This window comes from Oncorhynchus kisutch, linkage group LG2 (genome assembly GCF_002021735.2).
Source record: "Oncorhynchus kisutch isolate 150728-3 linkage group LG2, Okis_V2, whole genome shotgun sequence".
Classification (NCBI taxonomy): domain Eukaryota; kingdom Metazoa; phylum Chordata; class Actinopteri; order Salmoniformes; family Salmonidae; genus Oncorhynchus; species Oncorhynchus kisutch.
Window position 1 is genome coordinate 33,700,061 of NC_034175.2, and position 21,738 is coordinate 33,721,798.

The following is a 21,738-nucleotide window of genomic DNA, read 5'->3' on the forward strand; positions in this document are numbered from 1 at the left end:
CCATAAACAATTAATGAACATACACCTGTAGAATGGTCTTTAAGACACTAAAAGCTTACAGATGGTAGGCAATTAAGGCCACAGTTATGAAAACATAGGACACTAAGAGGCCTTTCTACTGACTGAAAAACACCAAAAGAAAGATGCCCAGGGTCCCTGCTGGTCTGTGTGAACGTGCCTTGGGCATGCTGCAAGGAGGCATGAAGACTGCAGATGTGGCAATAAATTGCAATGTCCGTACTGACGCCTAAGGCAGCACTACAGGGAGACAGGACAGACAGCTGATCGTCCCTCACAGTGGAAGACCACGTGTAACAACACCTGCACAGGATCGCTACATCCGAACATCACACCTGAGGGACAAGTACAGGGTGGCAACAACAACTTCCCGAGTTACACCAGGAACGCACAATCAGTGCACAGACTGTACGCAATAGGCTGAGAGAGGCTGGACTGAGGGCTTGTAGGCCTGTTGTAAAGGCAGGTCCTCACCAGACATCACCGGCAACAACGTCACCTATGGGCACAAACCCACCATCGCTGGACCAGACAGGACAGGCAAAAACTGCTCTTCACTGACGAGTTGCGGTTTTCTCTCACCAGGGGTGATGATCGTCGAAGGAATGAGCATTACACCGAGGCCTGTACTCTGAAGCGGAATCGATTTGGAGGTTGGAAGGACTGAGCTTGTTGTCATTGCAGGCAATCTCAACGCTGTGCGTTACAGGGAAGACATCCTCCTCCCTCATGTGGTACCCTTCCTGCAGGCTCATCCTGACATGACCCACCAGCATGACAATGCCACCAGCCATACTGCTCGTTCTGTGCATGATTTCCTGCAAGACAGGAATGTCAGTGTTCTGCCATGGCCAGCGAAGAGCCCGGATCTCAATCCCATTGATCACGTCTGGGACCTGCTGGATCGGAGGGGGATGGCTAGGGCCATTCCCCCCAGAAATGCACTTGCAGGTGCCTTGGTGTAAGAGTGGGGTAACATCTCACAACAAAAACGGGCAAATCTGGTGCAGTCCATGAAGAGGAGATGCACTGCAGTACTTAATGCAGCTGGTGGCCACACCAGATACTGACTGTTACTTTTGATTTTGACCCCACTTTGTTCAGGGACACATTATTCAATTTCTGTTAGTCACATGTCTGTGGAACTTGTTCAGTTTATGTCTCAGTTGTTAAATCTTATATTCATCCAAATATTTACAGGTTAAGCTAAGTTTTCTGGAAATAAACGCAGTTGACAGTGAGAGGATGTTTATTTTTGTAATGTTTTTTTTTTTCATCTAACCTTAATTTAACCAGAACACATTTTTATTTACAATGACGGCCTACCCCGGCCAAACCCTAAACCCTTGTGATACAGTCTGGAATCAAACCAGGGTCTGTAATGACACCTCTAGCACTGAGTGCCTTAGATCGCTGTGCCACTCGGGAGTCTTACACACAGAAGTATACATGGATTCTGTACTGTAGATATGTGGAAGAGATGGAGTAGGGGCCTGAGGGCACACTGTTGTGAAATCTGTGAATGTACTGTGATGTTTTTAAAATTGTATAACTACCTTAATTTGGCTGGACCCCAGGAAGATTAGCTGCTACCTTGTATCCATAATAAATACAAAATTGTCCCGTTTCCATTCGTAAGTGACTCAGCATTGTCACATGTTCCCATGTCACCCACAATAGGGCAGGCAGTGGAAACCCGATCAGGATATTTACACACACACAAAGGTGGAATTGCCAACAGACAGGTAGACTGGGTGTCTTTGCTGCATGCAGCCAGTGCACAGGCAGGTGGGACATAAATGGACTGATACAGTAGGAAGGTAGGTGTGTGTGTGGGCATGTGTCTCGATCTCTCCCTTACGATCAAATTGGCTGTGCCTCTGTTTGAAGGTGCTCTGTAGGTTGGAGTTGAGCTGGGAGACGGGGGCCTTCAGGTCTGAGTGGCTCTGCTGGCTCAGCTTTTCCTCCATCTCCAGGGTACAGCATGAGTAGCCCTGAGGACACACCTTTAGGGGGGCTCCTACAGGCACAGACGGGGGAGAGAAAATCCTGTTACACATTATACAGTTGTGGACAAAAGTTGAGAATGACACAAATATTAATTTTCAAAGTCTGCTGCCTCAGTTTGTATGATGGCAATTTGCGTATGCAACCAGAATGTTATGAAGAGTGATCAGATGGAATTGCAATTAAATGCAAAGTCCTTCTTTGCCATGCAATTGAACTTAATCCCCCCCAAAACATTTCCACTGCATTTCAGCCCTGCCACAAAAGGACCAACTGACATGTCAGTGATTCTCTCGTTAACACAAATGCGAGATTTGACGAGGACAAGGCTGGAGATCCCTCTGTCATGCTGATTGAGTTCAAATAACAGACTGTAAACTTCAAAGGGACAGACTGATATTCTGCAAAAGGTACAGGGATTGGACTGCTGAGGACTGGGATAAAGTAATTTTCTCTGATGAATCCCCTTTCCGAATGTTTGGGGCATCTGGAAAAAAGCTTGTCCGGAGAAGACAAGGTGAGCGCTACCATCAGTCCATTGTCATGCCAACAGTAAAGCATCCCGAGACCATTCGTGTGTGGGGTTGCTTCTCAGCCAAGGGAGTGGCTCACACATCCTCCGAGAGCAACTTCTCCCAACCATCCTGGAACAGTTTGGTAAGGAACAATGCCTTTTCCAGCATGATAGGTATAACTTTTGCCTTATGGCAAGGTGCTCCAAGTGGCTCGGAGAATAAATCATCAAATTTTGGGTCCATGGCTAGGAACCTCCCAGGCCTTAATCCCACTGAGAACTTGTGGTCAATCCTCAAGAGGCTGGTAGACAAACAAAAACAACTCACAAATTCTGACAAACTCCAAGCATTGATTTTGCAAGAATGGGCTGCCATCAGGATGTGGCCCAGAAGTTAACTGACAGCATGCCAGGTCGGATTGCAGGGGTCTTGAAAAAGAAGGGTCAACACTGCAAATATTGACTCTTTGCATCAACTTCATGTAATTGTCAATAAAAGTATTTGACACTTATGAAATGCTTGTAATTATAATTCAGTATTCCATAGTAACATCTGACAGAAATGATCTAGACAGTGAAGCAGCAAACTTTGTGGAAATTAATTTGTGTCATTCTCAAAACTTTTGGCCACGACTGTAGATACACACAAACCCACACTAACCACCGTAAAAAAAAGTTCACACACACCACACATAATTACACAATATAAAAAACAAACCTACTTCTGTTTCCAGGAAATTAAAAGTTGAGAAAGTAAGAATTCTGTCCACAAAGGTCCCAAAATGTTTATTACAGTGCCTTCAGAAAGTATTTACACCCCTTGACTTTTTACACATTTTGTGGGACTACCATGTCATTTTTTTGTCAATACATAATGCATTTCATGTGAAACATTGAATCCTTTTTTAATACCTCAAGCACTTAATCGCTCAGCACTAGACAAATGAAAGAAAGTGAACTTTAAAATGTTTTATTGTAATTTGCAGATGTTGTTGGTATGTAAAGAATCTGCTAACTTATGACATGACTTACCGCATCTTTAAATGAATAAGGTGCCTTGTGAATCAACAGAAAATATAGAACAATGCTCAAGAAATAGATGTATTTTTCTATTTTAACTCCACAGTAAGCAACCCATTCTCTAACTTCCCTTAAACGGGCAGCCCAGTAATAGAATTTAACATATGGTGTCCCAGGCCTCCCTGATTCACAAAAATCAAACTTTATTTGTCACATGCGCCAAATACAACAAGTGTAGACTTCACAGTGAAATGTTTACTTACCATCCCTTAACCAACAGTGCAGTTCAAGAAGAGTTAAGAAAATATTTACCAAGTAGACAAAAATAAAAAGTAATAATAAAAAGTAACACAATAAGAATAACGAGGCTATATACAGGGGGCACCGGTACCGAGTCAGTGTGTGGGGGTAGAGGTTAATTGAAGTAATTTGTACATGTAGGTGAAGTGACTATGCATAGATAATAAACAACGAGTAGCAGTACAAAAGAGAGGGGGGATTCCATGTAAATTGTCCGGTGGCGATTATATTAAATTGTTCAGAAGCCTTATGGCTTGGGGGTAGAAGCTGTTGAGGAGCTTCCTAGACTTTGCACTCCGGTACCGCTTACCGTGTGGTAGCAGAGAAAACTGTCTATAACTTGGGTGACTGGAGTCAAAGACTTTTATGGGCTTTCCTCTGACACCACCTATTGTATAGGTCCTGGATGGCAGGGAGCTTGGTTATGTACTGGGCCGTTCGCACTACCCTCTGTAGTGCCTTACGGTCAGATGCCGAGCAGATGCCATACCAGGCGGTGATGCATTAGGTTTTGTCGTGCCCTCTTCTCGACTGTCTTGGTATGTTTGGACCATGATAGTTCATTGGTGATGTGGACACAAAGGAACTTAAAACTCTCGACCCGCTCCACTACAGCCCTGCCAATGTTAATTGGGTCCTGTTTGGCCCGCCTTTTCCTGTAGTCCACGATCAGCTCCTTTGTCTTGCTCACATTGAGGGAGAGGTTGTTGTCCTGGCACCACACTACCAGTTCTCTGACCTCCTCCCTATAGGCTGTCTCATCGTTGTCGGTGATCAGGCCTACCACTGTTGTGTCATCAGCAAACTTAATGATGGTGTTTGACCATGCAGTCGTGGGTGAACAGGGATACAGGAGGGGACTAAGTACACACCACTGAGGGGCCCTGGTGTTAAGGATCAGCGTGGCAGACGTGTTGTTACCTACTCTTACCACCTGGGGGCGGCCCGTCAGGAAGTCCAGGATCCAGTTGTAGAGGGTTTAATCCCAGGGTCCTTAGCTTAGTGATGAGCTTCGTGGGCACTATGGTGTTGAACGTTAAGCTGTAGTCAATTAACAGCATTCTCACATAGGTGTTCCTTTTGTCCGTAGGTACAGAAGGGTAACTCAAGAAGTTTACCCTGGAAAACAATCTATCCAAAAAAAAGAAAAAAGTTTAATTTAATGCGAGTTATTTATTCTCCTCAACGTGACGTCTGATAGCAACCATCAGTCCAAACGTTATATGGCGAGCTTCTGCAGATGTTGCTCATTTGGGAGTAATAGACACACACACACTGACAGGCGGTGGGGTGGACTAATAAAGACAGGCTTGAGCCGGGGAGAGAAGTTTGAGTGCGGATGTTAAACGAACTTAACCTATAAACTTCCACCTGAAGAAGGCACAGTGATGCCAAAACATTGGTGTTTTGCCCAATAAATGACTGAGAGTTTATATATGGAGTGTGCGACTATAAAAATAGTTTATTTGCTGTTAGTCAGCACCTCCACACAAAATTTCTGGGTGTGCACCAGAAACGAGCTTAACCTGACAATTTTAGCAATTTCTTAGCGCTGACATCCCATCTGGAGACGTCAGTCTCGCTTCTCTTCTAACCCACGGAATCATTCGAAATCAAACCAAGCCCTCTGTTCTGCTGTACAGAACAATTGACAAGTTTGACAAAGAGTGGTCAAAGTGGACTCAACCTCAAATTATCACAGGGGTTGGAGTGGTGCTGCAGCACGGTGGGTAGGAGAGGCGAAGAGGCTGAATGCGAAGTCGCAGCTGTAATAACGTTTCCTTTTTAAAGGTGGCTGTTGGAATTTGGGAACAACACAGGGGTTCTTTCACTCCGCCCAGGCTCCCAATGGCATGTTTGGGTTGTCCCCAACAGTGCTCCGCTCGCTCAGTCAGCGACTCTGGCCCTTCCCGTCTGGGCTGTCTCAACTTATTGTTAATAGTTAGAATAGTACAATACACAAGGTGCAATTTGGAAATTTGTTTGTTTTTATTTTGTTATGTCAGTCACTCAATTAGCCCATGTCAGCCATTTTATTTATTTATTGTTAAGTTAGCTGGCTGCTTGCCTATCTGAACTTGTAGTAGTCATTGTCGAATTACAGACCGTGGGGGGGCCATTGATTGTTAGTCACGCTCATGTTGTGCGTCTAACTTCCTCTCTCATCATTATTCACGATTCATTCAGGAATATCCGCAATCATGGTAGCATCCACATTGTGTTTAGAAAAATATATTCTTATTGACAATAAAAGTGACTCCAAAATTACACAATAAAATAGTTACCATTCATTTCTATTGGGCACAAAATAATCTGAGACAAACAAACAAACAAACAGAAAACGCATCCAACAACTTACATCCAAAAGCTTGATGTAATTATTGTGTGCTAGGAATATGGGACCAAATAATAAATTAAAAGACTACTTTAATACACATATGTGAATTTGTCCCAATACTTTTGGGGAGACTTTGTACAAAAAGTGTTGAAAAAAATAAAAAATAAACTTAAATAGATATGGATGAAAATACCGTTAAATTAAAACTGACAGGATGCACTTTAACCTCAGTCATTGTACCATTTCAAATCCAATGTGCTGTGGTACAGAGCCAAAACCAAAAGAAAATGGTCTCTGTCCCAATACTTTTGACGCTCACTGAATATCAAGAGCTATTGAGGGAATAATCTTACAATGTTGCAGTCCAGAAATGAGAGCTTTACCATCTATGCAGAATGCAATTTAGAAGCTTGTGTGGTCCAGAAACGAGAATTCTAGGACTTAGTGTATAGATCAAGGGAGACTAAAGTGAGAGAATTAATAAAGATGCTCAAAAAAGCATGTATCTGTAGTGGGTGTTCAACTTTAAAATGCAATAGACTGTGTAAGACAAACTCCCCAAAGAAAATACAGCAGACAAATGCATACAGTGGGGCAAAAAAGTATTTAGTCAGCCACCAATTGTGCAAGTTCTTCCATTTAAAACGATGAGGCCTGTAATTTTCATCATAGGTACACTTAACCTATGACAGACAAAATGAGGAAAAAAAAATCCTGAAAATCACATTGTAGGATTTTTAATGAATTTATTTGCAAATTATGGTGGAAAATAAGTATTTGGTCAATTTGACCCCACGGGGTGAGATCTTGCATGGAGCCCCAGATCGAGGGAGATTATCAGTGGTCTTGTATGTCTTCCATTTCCTAATAATTGCTCCCACAGTTGATTTCTTCAAACCAAGCTGCTTACCTATTGCAGATTCAGTCTTCCCAGCCTCGTGCAGGTCTACAATTTTGTTTCTGGCGTCCTTTGGCAGCTCTTTGGTCTTGGCCAGAGTGGAGTTTGGAGTATGACTGTTTGAGGTTGTGGACATGTGTCTTTTATACTGATAACAAGTTCAAACAGGTGCCATTAATACAGGTAACAAGTGGAGGACAGAGGAGCCTCTTAAAGAAGAAGTTACAGGTCTGTGAGAGCCAGAAATCTTGCTTGTTTGTAGGTGACCGAATACTTATTTTCCACCATAATTTGCAAATAAATTCATTAAAAATCCTACAATGTGATTTTCTTTTCTCATTTTGTCTGTCATAGTTGAAGTCTACCTATGATGAAAAATGTTAAGTGGGAGAACTTGCACAATTGGTGGCTGACTAAATACTTTTTTGCCCCACTGTTTGTTGTCCCAATGTCTCAATGGTGGATCTCCTCACAGGTGAGTGAATCAGCCCATGCCTGGTGAACAGCACTTGGTTGATCTCTGGGAGCAGGACACAGAAGAGCAGAATAGATTATGTGAGGCAAAAGTGAGTGACAAGAATTAATAAAATAAATCACAGCAAAGGAATGTAGTTTGTGAGCTAGGAAATGAACACCCTGACAGTCAGGGTGCTCTGCGGTAATCCTACTCCAACTACTCACAGGAATAACGTGGCATTTGTTATTTGTCAGTATAAATTAAATGAATGGAACCTGCCTTGATTCTATTAGCTTTACACTGCTTGTCCTATAGATTTGTTTAGTATTCAATTATTAATAAACTGATAGCTAAAATGCTCCTTGTCCCGGAATGACATGGTAGCTAGTGATAAGGCCATGTGCTCCTGTTAGTTAGCAACAGATCTACTTGTTGTAACTAGCTAGCTAACTAAGGTTGCTGCATTCTAAGTTGGGAGTAATTTTACAGCTTGCATTGATGACATGTTTCAATAACTAAATATTTGGATAATTTCTTTTATAAAAAAGACTATCTGATAGCTGTTTTTTCAGACGGAGATCTCTCTCTCTCGATTGGCAGACGTGATCAGCAGAGATAGCCCCGATCCACATCAATGGGACTCCAGTAGTGTCAGCAGTTTTAAGTTCCTTGGCTTCCACATCACCGAGGACTTAACATGGACCACCACTCTTGTCAAGAGGACGCAACAGTGTCTACTTCCTAAGGCAGCTGAAGATATTTGGCATGCCACCCCAGGTCCTCTCCAAATACTACCGCTGCAACATTAAGAACATCCTGACCGGTTGCATCATGGCCTGGTACGGCCCACCATCGTACAGACCAACAGGCACAGAGATCTAAACTATCTACAAGCCATCAGACTGCTGAACCATTGAGCTGGACCTGCACTGACTCTTCGCACCTTAACACACAAGCACAGATGCACTCACTCACCCACACAGATATACACTCATCCACACACACACACAAACTGCTGCTACCAAACTCTTTTATTATTGCTAAATACAGTGCATTCGGAAAGTATTCAGACCCCTTCACCTTTTTCACATTTTGTTACGTTACAGCCTTACTCTAAAATTTATGAAAACATATTTTTATTCATCAAACGACAAACCCCATAATGACAAAGCAAAAACATATTTTTAGAAATGTTAACAAATGTATACAACAAAAAAAAAAACTGAAAGAACATTTACATAAGTATTCAGGCTCTTTACTCAGTACTTTGATGAAGCACCTTTGGCAGCGATCACAGCCTCGAGTCTTCTTTGGTATGATGCTACAAGCTTGGAACGCCTGCGTTTGGGGAGTTTCTCCCATTCTTTATCATTTTATTTTTAACCCTTTTTCACGGTACCCAATTAGTTGTTACAGTCTTCTCTCATCGCTGCAACTCCCATATGGACTCGGGAGAAAGCGAAAGTAAAGATTTGAGCGTTATCCGAAACACAACCCAACCAAGCCGCACTGCTTCTTGACAATACCCACTTAACCCGGAAGCCAGCCGCAATGTGTCGGAGGAAACACCGTACACCTGGTGACCGTGTCAGCGTGCATGGCGCCTGGCCAGCCACAGGAGTCGCTAGTGTGCAATGGGACAAGGACACTTTTGAGTCTATAGAAATTCAGATTTAACCCCATCTGTCAAGATAGCCTTTCGAATTAAGATAATTCTGAAACCATAAACAGGCTGTTTATCCTAGGCCTATTATTGATAACTTCTTCAGCAAAACAGAATGATCAACCATATCGAAAGCCTTTGACAGATAAATGAACAAGGCAGCACAGCTCTTTTTAGCATCAAAGGCATTGACAAGATCAATAACAATTAGTGTGGTTGCTGTGGTAGTACTATGCCCAGGCCTAAACCCTGATTGGTTTATATTAAAAATACAATTACCAAATAAAAAGGAACAAAAGTTGTACATTAAACCAGAATTCAATAATCTTAGCTAAACAAGGTAGTCTTGAAATGGGGTGACAGTTGTCAAGATCATTTGTATCCCCACCCGTATGGAGTGGCAGCACATATGCAGATTTCTATGCTTTTGGAATACTTCCTGATAACAATGTTGAATAAAAAATGTGGGCTACTGAGCCAGCAATATGGGAACGCTCCAGTCAATGTTGAGTAAGGACGTGCACTCATAGAAGTAGGCCTATAGGCTACCTGGCCTTCACGCAAATGTATGCATATAAATGTGTCATTTAGGGATCTGATATTTCTGATTGGCTTAACGCACCACTACAAATGACCCGTGGAGCCTCTCAAATTAATGTTTTCTTCACCTCAAACAGCAAGCAAACAAAGTGTTTTTACATCCATGAGATTTACAATAGTTCAACGCATTTAAAAAAGTATTTCCAGTTCTCTCCCTTTCAATAACCACTCAGCGTGAAAGGGAAAATGTCATGCTCTGATCGGGTGGAAACGTCATAAAATACTTCTTATCAATGCTGTACTTGGATTGAAATAAGTTCCGGTACTCATTTTGGGTTCTGGTAATGTTTATATTTAGGTGCAGGAGCGCCACAATACGTTTGAGCTAATATTCTATAAGTGGAACAGGAGCTCAAGAAGCAGAACATTTGAGGTGCTGGTTCTCAGCTCCAGTGAGTTCCTACCCAAGTCAAGCACTGCTTTTCATCCCTTGCGCAAATAGCCTACAGCGGTGTCTGCCTTGAGCTCACTGGCATGGGAAACTGAGGGCCCAGAATATTTGAGAAAATGTTGCCAGTTCGCTAGCGCAAGCTTCTGGCAGTTCCAAGTTAATAGTTGATACAATGTTTGAAGTTCGTTGCAGACAGAGCATGTGTAGCCAATGTAGCTTATAGGATATTTATTTTTATCAGCATATGCTCTACCTGCAGGCTACAATGATTTTTGTTGTTGTCTTTATGTAGGCTATTTTTACATAGTTGGCAATGGCAAGAGAAGTTACTTTTTAAGTTTATCATTTTCATTAAATAGGATTTTGATGAACGACATGAAAATTAATTTGAGATATGAAGACGAAATTAAATGAAAAACTTTCACAAAAAAGTGCATGAAAACCATAACTGTCAGGCAGATCGGTAGAAATGGGAACAGGAACCACCAGTGCTGCCAACTCCTCAGTAAGGAAAGTAGCCATTGGCTGTCCTAAAAGCCGCTAGAAGTTGCAAAATGATGTCCTCGCCTAATTTGCATAATTGACCATGTAATTGTGATGGACGCTGTAGGAGAGGAATAATGTCATGGGAGAGAAAGGGTAAAAAAACACCCTAAATATCTTTAGAACTACAAATGAACTTCTGTCGATTCTTGGTTTTTTCATGTCACAATTCCAACCCTCCTCCTTTACCCGGGCTTGGGACCGGCAAAAGTGACCCAAAAGAGACACTCTGGCGGAGCTACTTAGTTAATTATTTTTAGTTTTGTTTACTTTTTTACATTTACATCCCGCGGCTTCCCGCATGCGCGATTAATTTGCAGTCTGGACACGGAGGGGTGAACATCTCCTGCTCTGACTGCAGCGCGAGGACTGGGCCGCCTGAGAGTGCTTTGGGATGGGGGTTGGGCCCACAGCAGCACCTGCTGCTCGTTAAGAAGAGTAAGAACGACATGTGCTTTCACGGAGTCTCTAAAAAAAAGTCTCCAAAAACACGAGATTTTTTGAAAATGTGTCGCTAGAGGGGTCTGAATACTCGCTAAATATAGCGACAAAGTCGCTAAATTGGCAACACTGGGAACCACTAGGCAGGTAGAAAATACTTTAAAAAAAAAGTCTAACAAGATTTTGGTTAGTCGGGGACAGCCCTTCTATATGAAGGCTTACTACCACAAGATCAGTCCCAAAACACGACCAGAGAGTGATCTCTTAAACCGGACACCTCGCTCCTGGGATCAAGTCCAAATCGACCCACCAACACACACACAGCGAGAGAGAAGAGTTGGCAACCACTACCTAAACACATCACTGCTCAACACATAGCTCTTTGTACCAGCATGATTAGAGAGCGCACACAAGCCTCCTTTAAGTGAAACAGAGATTCAGACTTTACTCCATCAAGGCGCCTGCTTGCGTGCCCACAGTACAGGATCTAACGGGCTTTCTACCTGTGGAAAATGTTCATAATAAGGTGTACAACTTTTGATTTAGAAGTGGGGGGGACATAACCTGTCGGGCAGTTTGGGGAACCTCCCCAATAATTTTGGGGGGCATCTAAAGCTAATTTCCTACATTTCTACATCATCTAATTTGACCGAAGGCCCTTCCAGCAGTCTATTTAGAACATCAAGAAAGCAAGCAAAAAATGCCCACAGTCATAAAGCTAAGTAAGAGGTTATTATGTTTAAGTGATTAATAAGACTCAACTAAAGGTAATTCAATAATCAATGTTGTGTTGCACCTTTAACCAATAGACCAACAAAATAATCTTTGTTAAGACATCCTACATATCAAATTTTAGCCAGACTGCCCAGCCAACCCGAATTGCCTGCACGCCTGAACCCCAGCATATTTTGGGATCAAAAGTTAAAAAAATATTTTTACAAAATAAACACACATATACACAAAAGTATGTGGACACCCCTTCAAATTTGTGGATTTGGCTATTTACGCCACAACTGTTGCTGACAGGTGTATAAAAATCGAGCACACATCCGTGCAATCTCTACAGACAAACACTGGCAGTCAAATGGCCTTAATGAAGAGCTCAGTGACATTCAACGTGGCACCGTCATAGGATGAGCCAGTGAGCCAGTCCTTCAAATGTATGTATGTTATTGTGAAGTGGAAATGTCTAGGAGCAACAACAGCTCAACCACAAAGTGTTCTTTGAAGTGATGCTTCATGCGTAACTATCTGGCAGTTTGACGGATGAATCTGGGTTTGGCGGAGGCCAGGAGAATGCTACCTGCCCGAATGAAGTACCAACTGTAAAGTTTGGTGGAGGAGGAATAATGGTCAGGGTCTGTTTTTCATGGTTCGGGCTAGGCCCCTTATTTGAAGGGAAAACTTAATGGTACAGCATATACTGTAATGACATTCTAGACGATTCTGTGCTTTCAACTATGTGGTAACAGTTTGGGGAAGACCCTTTCCTGTTTCAGCATGACAATACCCCTTACACAAAGCGAGGTCCACAAAATGGTTTATTGAGATCTGTGTTAGAACTTGACTGGCCTGGACAAAGCACGGACCTCAACCCAATCAAACACATTTGGGATGAATATCAGTGCCCGACCACGCTAATACTTTTGTGGCTGAATCGAAGCAAGTCCCCGCAGCAATGTTCCAACATCTAGTGGAAAGCCTTCCAAGAAGAGTGGAAGTTGTTGTAGTAGCAACATTTGTATTTTGTATTTATTATGGTTGCAGCAAAATTAAGGCAGTTATAAAATATAAAAACATTACAATACATCCGCAGACCTCACACCACAACTGTGTGCCCTCAGGCCCCTACTCCACCACATATCTACAGTAAAAAAAATCCATGTGTATTTTTTTAACCTTTATTTAAATAGGAAAGTCAGTTAACATCAAATTATTATTTACAATGACACGGCCTACAAAGGCAAAATCTGGACAACGCTGGGCCAATCGTGCCGAAAGGCATAGGCAAGATACAGTAGATGGTATCGAGTACAGTATATACATATGAGATGAGTATGTAAACAAAGTGGCATAGTTAAAGTGGCGAGTGATACATGTATTACATAAAGATGCAGTAGATGATATAGAGTACAGTATATATGTATACATATGAGATGATGTAGGGTATGTAAACGTTATATTAGGTAGCATTGTTTAAAGTGGCTAGTGATATATTTTAAATAATTTCCCATCAATTCCCATTATTAAAGTGGCTGGAGTTGAGTCAGTGTGTTGGCAGCAGCCACTCAATGTTAGTGGTGGCTGTTTAACAGTCTGATGGCCTTGAGATAGAAGCTGTTTTTCAGTCTCTCTGTCCCAGCTTTGATGCACCTGTACTGACCTCACCTTCTGGATGATAGCGGGGTGAACAGGCAGTGGCTCGGGTGGTTGTTGTCCTTGATGATCTTTATGGCCTTCCTGTGACATCGGGTGGTGTAGGTGTCCTGGAGGGCAGGTAGTTTGCCCCCGGTGATGCGTAGTGCAGACCTCACTACCCTCGGTAGAGCCTTACGGTTGTGGGCGGAGCAGTTGCCGTACCAGGCGGTGATACAGCCCGATAGGATGCTCTCGATTGTGCATCTGTAGAAGTTTGTGAGTGCTTTTGGTGACAAGCCGAATTTCTTCAGCCTCCTGAGGTTGAAGAGCCGCTGCTGCGCCTTCTTCACGATGCTGTCTGTGTGGGTGGACCAATTCAGTTTGTCTGTGATGTGTACGCCGAGGAACTTAAAACTTACTACCCCTCCACTACTGTTCCATCGATGTGGATAGGGGGGGTGTTCCCTCTGCTGTTTCCTGAAGTCCACAATCATCTCCTTAGTTTTGTTGACGTTGAGTGTGAGGTTATTTTCCTGACACCACACTCCGAGGGCCATCACCTCCTCCCTGTAGGCCGTCTCGTCGTTGTTGGTAATCAAGCCTACCACTGTTGTGTCGTCCGCAAACTTGATGATTGAGTTGGAGGCGTGCGTGGCCACGCAGTCGTGGGTGAACAGGGAGTACAGGAGAGGGCTCAGAACGCACCCTTGTGGGGCCCCAGTGTTGAGGATCAGCGGGGTGGAGATGTTGTTGCCTACCCTCACCACCTGGGGGCGGCCCGTCAGGAAGTCCAGTACCCAGTTGCACAGGGCGGGGTCGAGACCCAGGGTCTCGAGCTTGATGACGAGCTTGGAGGGCACTATGGTGTTAAATGCCGAGCTGTAGTCGATGAACAGCCTTCTCACATAGGTATTCCTCTTGTCCAGATGGGTTAGGGCAGTGTGCAGTGTGGTTGAGATTGCATCGTCTGTGGACCTATTTGGGCGGTAAGCAAATTGGAGTGGGTCTAGGGTGTCAGGTAGGGTGGAGGTGATATGGTCCTTGACTAGTCTCTCAAAGCACTTCATGATGACGGAAGTGAGTGCTACGGGGCGGTAGTCTTTTAGCTCAGTTACCTTAGGTTTCTTGGGAACAGGAACAATGGTGGCCCTCTTGAAGCATGTGGGAACAACAGACTGGGATATGGATTGAATGAATATGTCCGTAAACACACCAGCCAGCTGGTCTGCGCATGCTCTGAGGGCGCGGCTGGGGATGCCGTCTGGGCCTGCAGCCTTGCGAGGGTTGACACGTTTAAATGTTTTCCTCACGTCGGCTGCAGTGAAGGAGAGTCCGCATGTTTTGGTTGCGGGCCGTGTCAGTGGCACTGTATTGTCCTCAAAGCGGGCCAAAAATGATTTAGTCTGCCTGGGAGCAAGACATCCTGGTCCGTGACGGGGCTGGTTTTCTTTTTGTAATCCGTGATTGACTGTAGACCCTGCCACATACCTCTTGTGTCTGAGCCGTTGAATTGAGATTCTACTTTGTCTCTATACTGACGCTTAGATTGTTTGCTTGCCTTGCGGAAGGAATAGCTACACTGTTTGTATTCGGTCATGTTTCCGGTCACCTTGCCCTGATTAAAAGCAGTGGTTCGCGCTTTCAGTTTCACGCGAGTGCTGCCATCAATCCACGGTTTCTGGTTTGGGAATGTTTTAATCGTTGCTATGGGAACGACATCTTCAACGCACGTTCTAATGAACTCGCTCACCGAATCAGCGTATTCGTCAATGTTGTTGTTTGATGCAATACGAAATATATCCCAGTCCACGTGATGGAAGCAGTCTTGGAGTGTGGAATCAGATTGGTCAGACCAGCGTTGAACAGACCTCAGCGCGGGAGCTGAGGAGGCGTGAGGTAGGAAGAAGAGGATGGACCCTGTATGAATGTATCTGTGCCTATGCTGGTGTTGCGTCACAGTCCACAGATCCATTAAGTCCAGTTTTTCTGCTTGCATCAGTTACTTGATGTGGCATAGAGTTTCATGTAGTCATGGCTTTCTGTAGTACTGTGCTCCTCCCATAGTCTGTTCTGGACCTCAAAAAGGTTCTACAGCTGCACCATCGAGAGCATGCATCACTGCCTGGAATGGCAACTGCTCGGCCTCCAACCACAAGGCACTACAGTGTGTACGGTAGTGTGTACGGCACACTACATCACTGGGGCAAAGCTTGCTGCCATCCAGAACCTCTATACCAGGCGGTGTCAGAGGAAGGCCCTAAAAATGGTCAAATATTCCAGCCACCCTGGTCATAGACTGTTCTCTCTGCTACCACATGTCAAGCGATTCCTGAGGCTTCTAAACAGCTAGTACCCCAAAGCCATAAGACTCCTGAACATCTAATTAAATGGCTACCCAGACTATTTGCATTTCCTCCCCCCCTTTCACGCCGCTGTTACTCTGTTATTATCTATGCATAGCCACTTTAATAACTCGACCTACATGTACATATGTGGAGAAGCGGCATCTGCCAGTACCCCTTCGTCAGGTCCTGGGTGCTGATGTATCTTGCCTTCCCCAAGCGGTCGACCAGTTCGTCCACCCGGGGCATGAGCCGAATATACTGACCTCTTTCCGGCCCCGGAATTCATTGCAGAAGCGGACTGTTCTGTCCGGTTTTGGTACCAGCACTATAGGGCTAAACCCCTCACTGTGGGACTCCTCCAGTACCCCCATATCTAGCATTGTCATCACTTCCCGCTGGACCGCTTTCCTCCAGGCTTCTGGTATCAGGTATGGCTGTTTTGGCAATTTTTTCACCCGGACGTATGGGGATATGATGTTCCACGAGAACCGTGTTCCCCGGCACCTTGGAAAACACAACCGTATTCCACTGGCCCAACTCTCGGAGTGCTTGTCGTTGGGTCGGGCTGAGGTCTTACCCCATGAAAACTGCTGTGTCCTGGTCCATAGCGCCTCTCGTGTGTTCCACCTCTTCAGTAGGTTCACATGGTAAAGCTGGAGGGGTTTTCTCCACCCTGGTTGGCGGACCTTAAAATTGACGTCGCCTACCCGCTCGACGATGTCATAGGGCCCATCCTCTTCTTCCTACCTCACGCCTCCCCAGGTCCTCATAATTGGGGATCTACTTGGGGCCATCAGCCCCGGGGTGCCGAACCCCTGTACTCTACAGTGCATGGAAGAGAGGGAAATATCTACCGAGGAGAATGGGCATGGGGTAGACCTCCCGGGATACCACACTGGTCAAACACAAGCCAATAAAGTGGGCTTTACTCTTCTTAGGTAGTGGAATTACTTTTGCTTCCCTCCGAGCCTGAGGCACACACTTCCTAGTAACCTTAAATTGAAAATATGGCAAATAGGAGTGGCAATATCGTCCACTATTATCCTCAGTAATTTCCCATCCAAGTTGTCAGACCCTGGTGGATTGTCATTGCTGATAGACAATTGTTTCACCTTTTCCACACTCACTTTACGGAATTCAAAATTACAATGCTTCGCTTTCATAATTTGGTCAGATATACTTGGATGTGTAGTGTCAGTGTTTGTTGCTGGCATGTCATGCTTAAGTTTGCTAATCTTGCCAATTAAAAAATTATTAAAGTAGTTGAATGAGCCATCTGATTCAATGAATAATGGAGCAGCATTTGCATTTCGGGTGTGTTAGGCCAAGGCCAGAGTGACAACCCACAGGACAGCAGACCCCCAGGGCCAGGACTGAGCAGCACAGCAGCTAGGGATTTCCTAAATAGTTATATCCCCTGAAGTGAGCATGTTTTTAATACAGACTCCATCTGTCGTACTGTATTCCACATAAGGCATCCAGATCTTATGAAAGTTGCCCAGTATACCCTTAAGTGGGTAATACATCAAATCTAGTGATACATAACTTTACATTTATGCCATCACTGACATTGTGGGAGGATAACCAATCTTCCAATTACACCTCCAGCAGAGGAATTACATTTCTGAGTGCATGTTATTCAGTTCCACTGGTATATAGGATGTTCTATGGATGGTATTAAACTGCAGTAATTTATGTCTGAGATGATATGAACATGACTGGACGTTCAAACATCTGTATCCATGAATCATCATCATCATCAATAGCTTCTCCCAGGTCTTCAACTTCTTGTTTTACATGTTTTGTGTCATTGTGGAAAGCATTTATCAACCCTTGATACAGTTTAGAAATCAACTTTGGAGGTTTGTCAGACTGCCTTAAAATAGTTTCAATATTTGAAGCTTCTGGCTTGCCCAGTGTTCGCTGCACAGAGGGAATAAAGTGATGAATCTGGTTTACCCTGGCTGCCTGACCCTGCTGAGATGAGGCATATGTCAAAGAAAGGCCTTGGTGCACATAAAAAAAAAACATATAATCCAAGAATAGAATGAATGGTTGATTATTTGAAATTACCATTATTCCCAGATTGTAGCAAAGTTAGATAAAACAGAAGTTTATAAAGTAGGGCCTTGTAAACAAAAAGGGAGTAATGTAGAGATCTATGGGTAATTAGCTAGGTCCAGCCAACCTTTTGATACAGGATATTGTGAGGATTATCTTTCACCTTTATTTAACTAGGTAGGCCAGTTGAGAACAAGTTCTCAATTACAACTGCGACCTGGCCAAGATAAAGCAAAGCAATGCGACAAAAACAGCACAGAATTACACAGGATAAACAAACATACAGTCAATAACACAATATAAAAATCTGTATACAGTGTGCAAATGAAGTAAGGAGGTAAGGCAATAAATAGTGTCTAAACCATTGAAAATAATCATTAACAAAATCATTAACAACTAAAGTGGTTGCTGTAATGTTGCTATGCCCAGGCCTAAACCCTGATATTTATATTCAAAATTAATTTCTCAGAAAAATTGATTAATTTACCAAGGATTCAAGAATCTTAGCTAGACAAGGAAGCCTTGAAAATGGGGCAGTAATTACTAAGATCACTACTATCCCCACCCTTATGGACTGGCAGCACAAGAGATGATTTCCATACATGGAATATTTCCTGATAACAATGTTCAATTAAAGATTTGGCTTATTGAGCCAACAATGATGGGAGCTGCACACTTGTCTATTTCTAGCAAAGCATCCAGGAAGTCTTTCTGTAAAATAGCCTAAAAGAAAAGCTTTGACTATCATTTCTCGGATCATTCAGCAAGTTTCCCCTGTCAGCATCCAGCCCAATATCATTGTGAATAGGCTTAGTTATTTCAAAGAGATAGCCCGGTGAAATAAAATTGGGATTAAAATGCATCAATGATGGCATTTTTTACATAATGGGCCAATGTCGGAATTCATATATTGTGGCACAGAGGAGGAAGTAAAACCTTTCAGGGATTTGACAGTTTTACAGAATTTAGCCAGGGTCCCATTACAATCTGAAAGAGCGGTTACATAATAATCAGATTTAGCCTTTGATTTGTTTTAGGGTTAGGGTTACAATGATTCCTCAGTTGCTTAAAAGCCTTGACCCAAGCATTATCTTACGAATTACTTCTGATAATTATGAGGTGCACCAGGCATTCGATCTACATTTAACCCTTAATTTGTTGAAGGGAGCATCTATCCACAAAACTATTGAAGACATCTGCAAAGAGGATTGAAGCTAAATCAGGTTCAGGGATAGCTGAAATACAATCAAGGTCACTAAAAAGAAAGATCATTCAAAAAAAGCCTGTTAACTGAAGTTTTTGAAGTTCCTCTTTGTGATGACACGTGGCTTAGATTTAGATTTTTGAATTCTCACATCTGTAACACAAACAACTGGGCAATGGTCACTAATGTCTTGGTTGAAGACACCAGTAGAAATGGATTTCTCTGGTGTATTCATTAAAATAAGATCAAATCAGAGTTGACTTTGAAGGATTGGGCTGTGAAGGTTTAGTCCCCAGCTGGGTTAGGTTTAGATCATTATACATGCTTTTTAGAATGTCTGAATCCTGCATTTCCCAATCATAATTTAGGTCATCCAGTATAATTTCTTCTTTTACTAAATCAGAATTTAACTAGTTAACTCCTCAAGTACACAAAGGTTAGCCAAGGGATGACGGTAGACCCCTATAACAGTTATGGATACATTTTCCCCCAGACAATGACTTAAAAATAGAGGCAAAAATAGGTTGGCAAGGGAAATGGATTTCGGTAAAGAGAGAACTTATAAAAAAAATGGCCACTCCACCACCCTGTCTGTCAACTCTGAACACATAACACTCAATACTAATATCCGAGTCCAGAATGTCCCCAGAGATCTAAGTTTGTCAATACCAGAATATCCGGATTCTTCTTCATAGCCCAGATCTTGATGCAAATTTAGTTTAGGAAGTAAGCTCCTAAATGTTCAGCTGTTCAACCCAAGGCCTTTGCGATTTTTAAAGCCACATGGGAATCTCCAACTAAAACAAGCTACGTACTACAGACGGTTGCAGGCCCTGTCTGATGGTTGATATAGTTGGTAGGGTTATAAGATTACATACAACTGCACCATTTGGTCTATCCTTATTAGTAATAGAGGAAGGAGAATAAATTGACATTTCTTTTCCAAGGTTACCGCCATAGGGCCCGAGGCCGCAGCCAATGTCAATATGAAGAACTCTCAGAGCAAACAATGATGGAATGCTATAAACTGAGGAGGTATTGAAGTTTATGGAATTCACATTTTAACTAAAAGCACTAGTCGAGCAGACCACAGTGGGCTCCTCTTTTGAGATAACAATAGCAGATCTAAGAGGAGTTCAAATGAATGGGTAAAAGGTTACAACTGACAACACCCCTGGCAATATAGACAACAGTACGATGATAATGCTTCCAGGGGATTGTAGAGCGGGGCTTGGTCCGTCTGAGTTAATATATTAACGCAGCCTTGAAATATGTATAAAGGGTCCAGGCTCCTAGATGGTTTGGGTGGAGTCCATCATCCCCGTAGAGAACCTTTTGTTTCCAAAAAGTATTGAAGTTGTCGATAAAGGTTGCACCTACAGAGTGGCAGTCTTTAGGCCAGATATGAAGTGCTATACGCCTGCTGAAACTTTAGCAGCCGCGACCCAGCGACGGCACGGGACCGGAGATAATTGGAGGCTTTTCAGAGTCTTTTAGGGTGTTGATCAGTTTAAAAAAAGATGTGTTTCATTAGCTCTGATTCACCCTTTTTTATGTAATTTGATCATACATGCAGTGCGAAAGCAGCAGAAACTAGACGTGCTTCACCATGAAACCAATGATGATGGCTGGAGGAAAGCGAGTGACCATGGACGTACGGCCTTTTCTGTGCCTCCCTGAGATCTCACATCAATAGAAGCCCTCCGGACTAGTCTCCCAGTCCCTGCCACTGAAAAACATCCCCACAGCATGATGCTGCCACCACCGTGCTTCACCGTAGGGATGGTGCCAGGTTTCCTCCAGACGTGACGCTTGGCATTCAGGCCAAAGAGTTCAATTTTGGTTTCATCAGACCAGAAAATCTTGTTTCCCATGGTCAGGGACCTTCAGCACCCTTGGCGAGCTCCAAGCGGGCTGTCATGTGCCTTTTACTGAGGAGTGGCTTCTGTCTGGCCACTACCATAAAGCCCTGATTGGTGAAGTGCTGCAGAGATGGTTGTCCTTCTAGAAGGTTCTCCCATTCTCTACAGAGGAACTCTGGACCTCTTTCAGAGTGACCATCTAGTTCTTGGTCACTACCCTGACAAAGGCCCTTCTCCCCTGATTGCTCAGTTTGACCGGGCGCCTAGCTCTAGGAAGAATGATGGAGGCCACTGTGTTCCTGGGGACCTTCAAAGCTGCACACACTTTTTGGTACACTTCTCTAGATCTGTGCCTCGACACAATCCTGTCTCGGAGTTCTACGAAAAATTCCTTCGACCTCAGGGCTTGGTTTTAACTCTGAGGCACTGTCAACTGTATGGACCTTATGGGACCTTATCTTTCCGATTTGGTCCTGCCGTACGCTACAGTCACAAGACGCAGGCCTCCTAATTGTCCTTAGAATTTCTAAGCAAACAGCTGGAGGGGCGTTCTCCTATAGAGCTCCATTTTTATGGAATGGTCTGCCTACCCATGTGGGAGACGCAGACCCGGTCTCAACCTTTAAGTCTTTACTGAAGACTCATCTCTTCAGTGGGTCATATGATTGAGTGTAGTCTGGCCCAGGAGTGTGAAGGTGAACGGAAAGGCTCTGGAGCA

General features: G+C 43.5%; 1 protein-coding gene across 1 annotated transcript in view; it reads right to left on the bottom strand.

Moving 5' to 3' along the window:
* Positions 1 to 21,738, bottom strand: part of LOC109865357 (glypican-4-like) — a 96,896-nt gene that overhangs the window by 38,144 nt on the left and 37,014 nt on the right. Inside the window, exon 2 of the mRNA XM_020453466.2 lies at positions 1,880 to 2,038. Within this exon, the coding sequence (XP_020309055.1) occupies positions 1,880 to 2,038 (159 nt within the window). The remainder of the gene's footprint in view (positions 1 to 1,879; positions 2,039 to 21,738) is intronic.